We start from the raw sequence: 12,217 nt of genomic DNA, 5'->3' as shown, positions 1-12,217 counted from the left end.
GAAATTTCTGCTCCCAAAATAACGAGCCCCACCCTGATTCGTGAAGAAGTGTTAACATGGCCAAAGACTTGGTTCAAGAACGTTCTCTTACCGGGAAACCACTGATCGATCAGGGAGTTGACATGGTCTGTGATAAAAGCCATGGCAGAGAAGTCCCTCATTTCTGACTGGCAAATGATTTTTATTCCTCCGCTTTTTTTCTTCTTCCAGTTCACATCTGAGGATTCCACACTGCAACCCAGAAACGAAGAGCCCACCGTGATCCGGCCTTGGAGGGTCCTGGGATGATCTCCTCTGCCTCCAGGCTGAGACCCAAGCCCCAGGGACCACCCCACCCCCACCCTTACCCCAGGCGCCTGTGCCCAGGCAGGACGGTGCGGGGGACCCCTGTGTTTGGGTACTTGTGTGTGTGACCCTGCCTTGTCGCCCCACCACTTCCCAGGCCTATGATGCCTGTGATCACGGGGACTTTGCAGTAAAGGGATGCTCAGGCAGGGATCGACCCTTAGGTGTGACCTCGGGGAAGGTTCTTGCCTTCTCTGAACTACAAGATTCTCGTTTGCCAGGTGGCAGCTGTGAGCTTTAAGTGGGTACATCTATATGAAAGTACCAGGCACTGAGACGGCTCAAGTCAGGCCCTCAAGAGAAGATCCTTTCTCCTTCTCCTTCTCTTCTCATGGAGCTGAAGAATATTTTGAAAAATTCAATGTAAATATGAAATAATCTTTTGTGTTTATTAAAGCTGATTAGAAGTCACTTATTAAACCTTTTGAGCTGTCTTTCTCTTTCTCAAAAAAGGAAAGAAACCAGGAAAAGGAAGCTAAGTTATGGATCTTGTTATGTCACGTGGAGGATCCATGGTGTCACCTGGGCCATCGTCACTTAGGATGAGGGGACAGGGCCAGATGGCAGCAAGGCCCCTGCAGGTGTCACCTAAGTGACCACGGAGGTGCCAGAGGCTTTCACCCAGAGCTCAGCGGCCGCCCACTTCCCTCAAGTCCTGGGCTGTGGTCACCATACCCTCCCTCATCTTTCCTGTCCTGCCAGGGGAGAGGAGGGGGGGGTGAGGAAATGAGGGAGCTCTGGACATTTGCAGGGGAGGGTCTCCTATTTCTAGCAGGCTGCTGTGATAAGCCACTCTCGGGAGAACTCCGGACACCAAGTGGACGGTCTCCCGGAGAAGGCTGCCATGCGGGCTGTTCCCACGGCACCATGGTGACCCTGTCAGGTGCGTTCCCGAGTGTTCCTACCTGAGGTAGCCCCCATCAAAAGTGACCAGGAGCCCTTCCTGCCAGTAGATGGTCTGATTTCTTTTCACTCTGAATGTGCTGCAGCGATTTCTCTGACTTCCTGTAAAGCTATAAATGGTAACTTTCCTGTGTCTGCTTTTAGTATTCTTCCTGTTTTCAAAAAGCTGAAAGACAGAGAAAAGACCCTGCTTAAGTATTCTAGCCTCCTCGCTGGCCCCAGGCAGAGCTATGAAGAGGCCGGCCTGGCCCCGTCGTGATAAATGACCCCCGTCTTTCCCACCCTCTCCTCCTGCGCCACGCATCCCGCTGCCAAATTAAACACTGCATTATCTGGAAGGGTCCCCACGACACCCTGGGAGCACATTTTTCCCAAAGGATTGATACTAGGCTCTTCTTTTTCAAACCTTTTCCCTCCCTGATTTGACAAGCAAAAATTCAGGTTAGAAAATGTAGAAAATACAGAAAAATGCACATAAAACCCTGAAACAACTTAACACTAAGTGGAGACACTTTGGTATCTTTTATCCTAGGATTTTTTGTTTCTATCTATGTATACACATCATAGTATACATCTATGTATACTATGAAAACAGCTGAAGCCATATTTTCTATTTCTAATTATCTAAATTTCTCATTTTGGATGCTTTTAAAAACTTTACTTTTCTTATGCCATTAAAAACTCATATAAAAGTCATTTTTCTAAAGCTCAGTATTTTGTGAAATACAGTGACTTCCCAAGCAGATCATTCATTTCTTTGAATATTTAGGTTTTCCAATCGTTCGCTCCCTCAAATGGGCCAATGAACCATGAAAAGTCACAAAGCATCCTCTGATTTCGAATGATTTCCTTCGCTCACGTTCTTAGCAGTAGGGTTATTGCGTCAAACGGTCTGAACGTTTTTAGGCTCTGGATATGGACTGAGGAAACGTTTTTGAAACAATTAGACCATATATGCACTGACCACAGTGTGTGAACATGTCAAGCTCCTGGGGCCGGCACTGTGGCTTTAGTCTGATTTGAGAGGTGCGAAGTGGGCAGCATCTCATCTGTTGCTTGAATTTGTATGCCTTTGATTACTCCTGAGACTGAACTCCTTCTCATCTGAATTTCAATGGGACTTTTCCTCTCATTCGGAGGGAGGGATGCTGCCTGGAAGGGCGCCTGCCTCCACGCCCAGCTGGGTCTCCCACCCCCACACGGAGCCCACTTGGGAGCTCAGGCCTCACACGATGACAATCCTGTGTTCTGTGACCTCCCACTTAGAACGCGGCAGGAGGACAGTTCAAAGGGAGGGCAGAATGACCGAATCAGAACTGTAGACCAGCCAGCTCCTGTACCCACTCTTCCCATCATCAGTGGGGCCTCCCAAACCTTGCAAACAAGTCCGCCTGCCCCAACATGGGCCACAGCAGTTAGATTTTCAGGCTCTCTCTCTCTCTCTCTCTCTCTCTCTTTTTTAACATTTCAGTAAAATGGGAAGATCAAAGAATACCTTTATTTAGCCACAGGGTTGTTAATTCCATAAAGGCCTTTTCATTAGAATGTGGCAAAAATAAACCCATGCTGAATTTAACATCAATTACTCAACAGTCCAAGTTTACGCCAGGGGTGCTGATACTGTAGAGTGGGTCAGAATCCCCTGGAAGGTTTGTGAAAAACAGAGTGCTGGGCTCCATCCTGGAGTTTCTGACATAGTGGGTGTGAGCTGGGCCCACGGATTTGCATTTCTAACAAGTTCCCAGGTGAGGCCGCTTCTGCTAGTCCAGGAATCCCGCTTTGAGAAACACCACTCTAGCCAAATACTATTTTCATGTTACTGTTACTACTTTCATGTTACTGTTTTGCATGAAATTAACATTGACAGCCAGGACTCCTTTCAACCCCCCAGATGAACTCACAGAAAGGAACTTCTGGGGTCAGGTCTTCCTTGCTTCCAGACCAAGTTAAAGATCTACACCTGTGGTTCTTGAGCTTGGCTGGACGGTGAAATCACCTGGCAAGCTCTAAAAACTCCCAATGCCTGCGTGCCGCCCCCAGAAATCCTAATTTAGGCAGCCTGGGCTCTGCCCATGTCTGTTAGAAGCTCCCCAGGTGAGTCTAGTGCACCACCCGAGTGGCAAAACCACGGTTCTAAAGCCACGGTTCTCCAAGTGTGGTCTCTAAACCCGTGGCATCACCGGGGACAGTGGTTAGATATGAAAAATGCTGGGTCCCAGTCCAAACCCACTGCATCAGAATCTGGGAGGGGGCCCAGCCATTTCTGTTCTAACAAGCCTTCCAGGGGATTTTTGGTGTGGATTGGTTTACAACCATGGCTCCTAAACGTGTATTCTGAACCAGCTAGGTGCCGGTTTTGTATTCATAGGATGGCGCAAAGGGGTCTGCCAGCCAACAGAAGAGAAGGCAGCTATGCTCATGCTGGCCTCCGGGGTCTAAGGCAGCAGCTTTGCTGCAGGAAAAGGGGTTTCAGTCAAGATCTTCCAGCAAAGGGCCTCTCCTTCTCGTGAGGGCACAGCTCCAGGTGCCCTGCGCGTGTGCACCCCCCCACCCCCAAGCAGAAACTGTGGCTACCTGCAGGTCCATCTCCGCCAGGCTGATCAGCATCCGTGCTATAAACCTTTGCCAGAAGCCGACGGGAACAAAACTCATCTTAAACACTCTCTGAATGGTGTTGGCCTTGGGGTGCCGCATGCCGTGAGTGTCCAGGCCGGGTTTGGATGGAAGGAGGTGTGGCAGAAGGTAGCTGGAACACATCAATGGGGACAGGTGAACGGTGCTGCCTGGCCTGGGCCCGCTGCCCCCGGTGCCTTCCCCCTCCTCTGCAGGGCCTTTGGAATTCTACTTTTATGTATTTATTTTTTTAAAGATTTTATTTATTAGAGAGAGAGGGAGCGGGATCACAAGTAGGCAGAGTGGCAGGCAGAGGGAGAGAGAGAAGCAGACTCCCTACTGAGCAGGGAGCCCGATGCCCGACTTGATCCCAGGACCCTGAGCTGAAGGCAGACATTTAACCGACTGAACCACCCAGGTGCCCCTGGAATTCTACTTTTAGAAAGACAGAGTAGTTTCTGTGTTTGAGAATAAATGCTCCAAGAGGAAACAAAGATGGGAACAGCAAAGATAGCTCTCAAGGACGGCCTCTAGGACAGCGACCAGAATATGCTAAGGGAAGACATGAAAATGTCTGTGGTCATAAACACATCAGACATAATAAATCTCGGTTCCCTCTCTGTGATCAGGGCTGTGACCGGGGAATCGCTTAAAATTAACTTTGGATGGTGAAGGAAACGCAAATACAGCCACAGGGTTCCAAGCATCAGGAGTCATGTTTCTGGCCTTCGAAGCTATTTATTGTTCTTGGACGGTTGAGACAACCCCGTTGCCTTAAAAGTTAGAATGAGGCTGTTTGTGCACAGAGGGATTTATTTTTTTCCAGAGGGATGTTTTATGAGGGCGCTCTTGCTCATCCTAAAAGTGCTGAGTCACCGAGTCAGCTGACAGCAGCCGAAGCTGAGGAGGCCCCTCCAAGAGCACGCCTGAAAATCAGCATCTTCTGTGTGCGTGGAGCTGCTGGGCAGGCACAGGGCAGCTCTCCGGTGGGCCTTTTTCTGAACAAAGGCCGGGCCTTCAGCCCCCCTGAGGCTTTTAAAATACATCAATTTAGCTCCGATAAAATGTCCTTAGAACATTCTGGAAGAGGGCGCCTGGGTGGCTCAGATGGTTGGGCGTCTGCCTTCGGCTCAGGTCATGATCCCAGGGTCCTGGGATCGAGTCCCGCATCGGGCTCCCTGCTCCTTGGGAGCCTGCTTCTCCCTCTGCTTCACTCTCTCTCTCTGTCTCTCATGAATAAATAAATAAAATCTTTAAAAAAAAAAAACATTCTGGAAGAGACCCCTGAAAATATCGTAGAAGCGTCCATCCCGGCTCTGTGTCTTCAGCACACAGTGTAGCCTTGTGCAGATTCTGCCTCCTGACGTGGGAAGAGAAAGGACTCCCACAGGGTTGGTGGAGGGGAGGCGCCGAGGGGGCAGGCCAGTGAAGTTTTAGGTCCTTTTCAGCCACTTCAGATCTGGGGTAAGAGGAACTTCTCAATCACCCCAGCTAGAGGGTCCTCCTTTCACCCCCAGGCCTTTACCCAGGGCTGATTTGTTCCTTCATGTTCTGAAAAGTCCTTGTTTATCTATGTGTTGTGTCCCTCCCCAATCTGGAGGCCGTCGTCAGTGCCTTTGCAGTGATTTATTCAGCTTCTTCTGCCCACACCACACTCAGCTTGGAGCTTACACTGGCCAGGTCCTGCAGCTTCCCGCTCTCCTTGTAGGTGCCGAGTGAGGGGAGGGAGCAGGCTCTGAGCCCAGGTGCCCCAGCAGGCTGCTCAGCGCACACAGAGCAGGTGCTCAATACTGCCAGAGGCAGAGACCACTCCGAAGCCCGCGGGGCGGGGATTCAAACTGACTGGCAACAGAAGCAAGCTCTTCTCAAGACCACTGACACCGGGGCGCCTGGGTGGCTCAGATGGTTAAGCGTCTGCCTTCGGCTCAGGTCATGATCCCAGGGTTCTGGGATTGAGCCCCACATCGGGCTCCTGGCTCAGCGGGGAGCCTGCTTCTCCCTCTGCCTCTCTCCCTGCTCATGATCTCTCTCAATCTATCTCTGTGTCTCAAATGAATAAATAAAATCTTAAAAAAAAAAAGACCACTGACACCTGCTAACCTGCTGGAAAGCAATCACTCGTGGCGAAAGGCTGAACCAGGGGAATGATCAGAGAGAGAGTCAGCAAGATGGGGATTAAAGAGGTGAATTCTTCCCGTGTCTGCTGAACAAAACCTGGGGTGGGGGGCACCTCGTCTATACCGAGGAGCTGGCTCATACTACACCACCTCGACTGTCTCGGTGGGGTAGGAGTGCTCAGAGATGCTGAGCAGCGTTGTTAGCCAAATACAAGTTTATGTGCAAGGATATGGAACTTGCCTAGGGCACAAGGGAACCATTACACCCTTGCTGAAATGGAAAATGCCCCGACATTTGCGACACTGTATGGAACCAGATGTGAATAACTTTGGGTACTTAACACAAAGGAAGAGTAATAATAATAATGCTGATAACGCCTGATATCTTTGGAGCTTTTTTTTTTCTTAAGATTTATTTCAGAGAGAGAGAGTGAGCATGCAGTGTGGGCACACAAGCAGCGGGAGGGACAGAGGGAGAGGGAGACAGAGAATCTCAAGCAGACCCTGTGCTGAGCGAGAAGCTGAAGTGGGGCTTGATCTCAAGACCCTGAGATCATGACCTGAGCTGCAATCAAGGGTCGGACGCTTAACCGACGGAGCCATCCAGGTGCCCTGTCTTTGGAGCTTTTAAGTGCAAGAGACACTTTTCATACTTTGCATGTATTATCTGATTTAATCCTCACAATAATTATAATACTAGTCGGTAATAGTATTCCCATTGTACAGATGAGACAAGAAGGGAGCTGGGATTCATACTCAGGCATTCTGGCTCTGTGGTCTCACCCGCTGTACTATAAACCTCCCAGAAGACTCGGCCATGACCTGACTGATTTTATGGTTCAACTGGTCATAAATATGTATATGATAACTGGCTTGCTTTTACTGAGTGCTGGTAACCCCTCAATCCTCTAACCTGTCAATAAAATAACCAGAAATTGTCCAATTTTGGCAATGCGGTAAACTCAGAGGCTGCCTCACTTTGCAGGGACCAAAGTCAAGGATACCCCTAGGTCATGGTATGAGGGATCACGTGGACTTTCAATCCCTCTTTGGGGTTTCTCCTTTTAGGACTCACTCATGGCTCCCAGGGGGCTGGAGTGACAAGAGGCCCTCTCCCATAGTTATAAGATCTAGCAGAAATCTGGGTGGTGCCTCAGGCGCAGCGGCCCAGGTCTGGCTCCCAGGAGGCAGTCTATGCAGATGGAGTCTGTGGGCTGGCCACACAGGGTCTGGGCCAGCCTCCCAGGAGTCTCCAGTGGGCATGCCCCAGAGCTCTAGGACTGGGGGCGGGTGGTGACACGGTCTATGGTAGGTGCATGGAAAAAGGTCTGCGGATTTGGGGTCCTGGCTACTGCCTCGTGGGCAACATCAGCATCAGACCCAGGAAGCGGCTGAAACTGGAATTAGGGCACGGAGGCCCTACACTAATGCCCAGCTGCATTGGACCCACGTGCACCCCCTCAGCCACCCCCCCCACATTCTGAAGCCAGGCCCTGTAATTAGCATGCGCATCCTTGTCACTTACCCCATTTGCATTTACCAAATAACCAAGCCATCCACCCTCTAAAACATGAACCCCACCGCCCCGCAAGATATTTTTAATGCCGTTCTTGCATGTTTTCCTGCATTTTTTTTCAGTGACTGCGTTTCTTTGAACCCCCCGAAAAGAGATACCCATGGCACAGGAAGGAGCCGCCAGCCCAGGCAGGCTGTCCTCATGGCCCGGGTCTGGAGCTCTTGCAAGCCACCAGTGACCCCGGTCTCCCCTCCTTCCTCCTGCACGCAGCGTGAGCAGCCCAGCCCGGCCGTGGCCTCACCTGTCGTTGGCCACAGGCAGGGCGATCTCAAACTTGGCCAGGAACTGGAAATACTGCTCCTCCGTCTGCTGTGTGAAGCCCGTCCCCACCAGCAGCATCCTGAGGTCCTCTGCCCGGATCACCCCATTCTTGGCCACTGACCGCGAGCCCTTGATGTTGAAGATCCTCTGCAGACATTCGGACAACCAAATGGGGTCAAGGAAGTAGAGGTTCCTCAGGCCGTGGCTGGTGTCCGGGAAGTGCAGCAGGGTGCCGGTTTCTATGAGGAAGCTGATGGCTGCCCAGGGAAGGGGAGGACGAAGCAGCATCAGACAAAGGGTGACAGGGACTCTGGGGTGACCTAGTCCCAAGTTCTTCTTAGGAAGCAAGCAATGCTCCCAGCACCCATGGCTCTTTCGACGGCTCTGCTGCCCGCCCCGGGTTCCCTAGCGGCACCCCGTAACTCTTGCCGATGCGCTGACCTGACAGCTAGCCGGGGGTCTCCGGTCCACCCATCTCCAGCATTCGCGGACCCCATCTTTGCAAATGTGCCTACTCATGGAATCTGTGACCGCCCCCACATCACAACCACCCAGAGTGCTCTGACGGTCATTTGCAGACAGGCGCAGAGCGGTGAGAAATGGGACGCACCCCCACTTCCCGGAGGCCCTCGCCCCGCCCTCCCAGGCTGCCCACTCACCGGACTGCAGGTCCTCATAGTCTTTGATGTCGTTGTCGGCCATCTGGTCCACCAGCTGCCCCAGCTGCCTGTCCGTCAGGTACTGCACGTCGTCCTTCAGGCTGCGGCGCTGCTGCTCAGCCAGCACGGCCTCCTGGAGGCTCAGGTAGCTCCTGGGGATCTGGGGGGACAGGTGGGCTGGCTGGGCCCCCGCAGGTGGCGAGGCGTGCCCTGCCCACCCAGCCCTGCCTGCTGCCCCCAACTCCCTGGGGGCCCAAGTACGAGCGCTTCTCCTCTCACCCCTCCCATCCCTGGCCTCCCCCCGCCCAGTCCCAAAACTGCTCGCACGGGGACCACCGAGCCTGAGCACGCGGCATACGTGTTGGGGCTCCTGGCAGAAAGGGAGCGGGCCCCCCCTCGTTGCAGCCGGAGGCTGAGGTACGTACCAGCCTCCCCGCGAGTCTCTGGCAGCCGATGGTGCTGCCCACATCCTTCATGTTGCACGTGACATGGAAAATCAGCTGCCGCAGCCCCTCCTGGCCTTCCAGACTCTTACAGGAGAGCTCGCTGTGAGTGCAAAACAGAACGTGATCACTCAGCACACCGCTTCTCTCTGACGAGCGCTGCAACATCTCTGTGTCCGCAGGTTTTGTCCCTAATGCTGGCAAGTTAAAAGAACCCGTGAAAGGTGAACGCAGAGACAGGTATTAAGGTCTCACTTGGTGCAAAGCTCTGTGCGGGGAGCGATGCGGTATGTGTCCCGAGTGCACCCATTTTACAGAGGAGGCACGTGAGGCCCGAAGTGCAAGGTGACCCCCCAAGGACACAAGCTGGAAAGGAGCAGACTCGGGTTGGACCCAGGTCTGGCCCAGAGCCGGTGCCCCTGTTGTCACAGGCCTCAGGGGTGTTCTCAAGGGCACATGAAGAATTCCTGAAATTCTGCATCAGGATCAGCCAGATCCTGCATTCTGAGGCAGGCGGGTGTCCCCAGGCTGATCCCTGCACGGAGGTCTGTGGCACTCCACCCAGAGGGAGGGAATCCGAGAGCCTCCAGTACAGTGTAGCAACCCATGCTTGATTCCTGAGAGAGAAGGCTTACTTAACTTGCTGAGCTCCTTCCATCATCTGTGAAGTGGGCACAATGATCCCCATAACCCACGGGGCTGTCGTGAGTCCAAGGACAGGAGGTGAGAGAAGCAACAAGCCCAGGGCCCCGGTCCCGCTGCCACTGGCCCGGACCACTCAGACCCAGTGTGAGGACCAGGACCATGCGGGGGAGTCTGTGATTGGCCAGAGATCAGCAAATGTGACAGGGGGTACACGAGTTTCCATCTCCTGGTCCCACGGGGGCCATGCATGCTCAGCACTGGCCACAGGGGAGGAGGGGACCCACACACCTGGAGAGGGTGTGTCAGGGCTCTGCCCTGGCAGTCCTCTGGCTCAGGAGCCCTCTAGCCCTCTGCAGGCAGACCCCAGAGTCCCCGGGCAGACGGACAAGCAAGGTAGCTGGAGCCTCAGCCCCAGCCGGGCACCAGGTACCAGAGAGCAGGACACTCACTGCAAGTGTTTGAAGGTGATGTCCGGGAAGCCGGTGGCCCGGGACCCGGAGGGCGAGCGGCAGAGCGCCAGCACGTAGGCGCGCAGCGTTGCGATTCTCTCCACTCGGAATTTGGTTTCGATTAAGTCCAGGTGCGTTCCGACCACCAGCACCACCGAGTTTGGGGCCTTGGCCTGCCGGAGAGAGCCCCACAGCTGAGCATCGGCTCCCTTCACTCCAAGAAGGGACTGGGAAACGGCTCCCAGGAAGCCTCTGTGAACCTCGAGGGCATGCTGTGCAGAGGGGTTCTGGGAGACACCCCAGAAGGGCTGGATTTCCCATCCCTTCAGCCAGTGCATCAGCTACCTGTGACCTGGCCTGCATCCAGCCTCTTATCATCTTCACCTGTGAGAGGGGAGCTCTGTCTTCCTTTTGGGTCCAAGAGTTGGGGGGGAGGGGCTGGCTCTTAAATTTAAGGTAGAAGAAAATTAGGAGAGCTCGGACAACCATCTGGCCGAGGAGGGTTTTAAGCGCTCCACAGTGACCTATAATTCGGGGGTCCTCTGGACGCCCGCCAAGATGCCCAGCGTTTCTCCCTGACCGTTTCCCTTGTTTTTCCTCAGTAAAGGGGGATGCTTCAGAGAAGAGGCGCCCCCTCATCCCCCGTGATGCTCCGAGGCCTGGGAGCTGCAGGGCTGGCGTCTCCTCACCTCGATGTTGAGCAGCCAGAACTGGAGGCTGGCCACAGCCTCCTCCCCCAGTGCCAGGTTCCAGACCACCACATACAGGGCCTTGTCTGTGAAGAAGCACTGGTTGACGGTGGCCATGCTTGCGGGGCCACCGATGTCCCAGACGGTGAATTCCACAGACTCCACCTGCTTGAGCAACAGGGGCAACGACAGGAGGCATTTAGGGACCACGGTTGCAGCGGAAGAGCTTGGCCCGTCCTGCTGTTTGTCTCGGAAATCAAGGAACCCAAGCGAGGGAAAGGGGCCCAGCAGTGTGGAGGTGGGACTTCTGGAAGCTTCTATCTACCACTCACAGAGCAGGGGGCTGGGCCCTGGACGGCAGGCTCCCGGGGGGGCTGGGGTGTTTGCATCCACCTGTGTCTGCAGAACACTGGGGACACGGCCCTGCCTCTGTCTCTGCTGCAGACGGTTAGACCTCCCGCTGGAGGGGGCCCCGGGGCTGACGCCAGAGCTCATGCCGAGGCTTAACCTCCATCCGTGGGAGGCCGCGGCCCAGGAGATGGGCCTCTGCACTTGTGTAGGCCGCGGGGTGGCGCCCACCAAGGATGATGGGAAGCCGCCCCGACGTGGGAATCACACAAAAGATTAGCTGTTTGCGGGGAAAGGCTGTGTAAACGGTGGTTTCTCCATGGTACTATGAGCTAAGAGTCTGGCCCGAGCAGCCAAGACTGCAGCGTTCTGCCGCAAAGGATCATTTCCGAGAAGTTGCACGTTGGCCGCCGAGATGAGGCGTGCTGACCTGCTTTTGCAAGGGAGTGAAAATGGACAGCCATTCTAAACTGGCTGAGGGCCCAGACACACAGGCAGGGATGGGGCTCCGCGTTCAAGAGATCAGGTGGTGGTTGTCCTTCGACAAAGGAGGGGAAATTAGAATGGTGGCCAAAAGGAAGTGGGGGCCAAAGGACAAGAAAGTTGGAAACAGCAATTCACCCCACGGAGCTCGGACCATTGTTTGCTAAAGATGGGCTGGAAGAAAGTGATACTGAGTAACTGCTTTAAAAAACAAAACAAAAAACCAGGAGAGAATCCAGAGATTCTGGGTGACTTTAGAGAGCTCCTGGACATGAGTTAGTGAGATTCACTCCTGGGGTGTTCTGGGGTGGTGGTGGTTCTGCCGGGATTAGGTATTTGACTGTCCTGGACTATGAGGCAGGACTCTGCTCTGTACAGGACCAGTTTCTGAGTCTGTTAAAATATACAGCTTAAATGCCTAATGATCCGAACTGGAATGCCCAACTTGGAAAGTGATTTTCTGTAAAAGACTTTGCAAGGAAACCTGCCTCTAGTTGGCCCTGTGCTGGGGGCCGTCGGGGGACATCGTGCAGCCTCTGGCCCCAAGGCCCCTCGGTTTTGCCCCATACAGCCTCCTTGCACCTGGATCCCTGTGTGGCTCCGTGGGACCACAAGTACGGCGGGTGACAGGTAAGGGGAGGCTTATGGGTGTGCGTTCTTTCCCTGAGCTGGGAGAAACAGCTAAG

The 12,217-nt window shown here is 53.8% G+C and overlaps 1 protein-coding gene across 2 annotated transcripts in view; it reads right to left on the bottom strand.

Annotated features, from left to right (window-relative positions):
* LRRK1 (leucine rich repeat kinase 1) overlaps nt 1–12,217 on the bottom strand; it is a 119,520-nt gene that overhangs the window by 23,916 nt on the left and 83,387 nt on the right. The window contains exons 16-23 of one of the 2 annotated variants that reach the window (XM_088024966.1): nt 10,701–10,868; nt 10,012–10,184; nt 8,900–9,020; nt 8,475–8,634; nt 7,796–8,072; nt 3,823–3,994; nt 1,251–1,414; nt 92–231 (exon numbers count right to left, since the gene is read on the bottom strand). In XM_088024966.1, coding sequence (XP_087881092.1) covers nt 92–231; nt 1,251–1,414; nt 3,823–3,994; nt 7,796–8,072; nt 8,475–8,634; nt 8,900–9,020; nt 10,012–10,184; nt 10,701–10,868 — 1,375 coding nt within the window. The remainder of the gene's footprint in view (nt 1–91; nt 232–1,250; nt 1,415–3,822; nt 3,995–7,795; nt 8,073–8,474; nt 8,635–8,899; nt 9,021–10,011; nt 10,185–10,700; nt 10,869–12,217) is intronic. The other variant, XM_088024967.1, reaches the window with a different exon arrangement.

Source organism: Eumetopias jubatus, unplaced genomic scaffold (genome assembly GCF_037043125.1).
Source record: "Eumetopias jubatus isolate StellerSeaLion01/CBP00866 unplaced genomic scaffold, mEumJub1_p1.0 scaffold_7, whole genome shotgun sequence".
NCBI classification, from domain to species: domain Eukaryota; kingdom Metazoa; phylum Chordata; class Mammalia; order Carnivora; family Otariidae; genus Eumetopias; species Eumetopias jubatus.
This window is presented reverse-complemented; position numbering and strand designations above follow the sequence as displayed.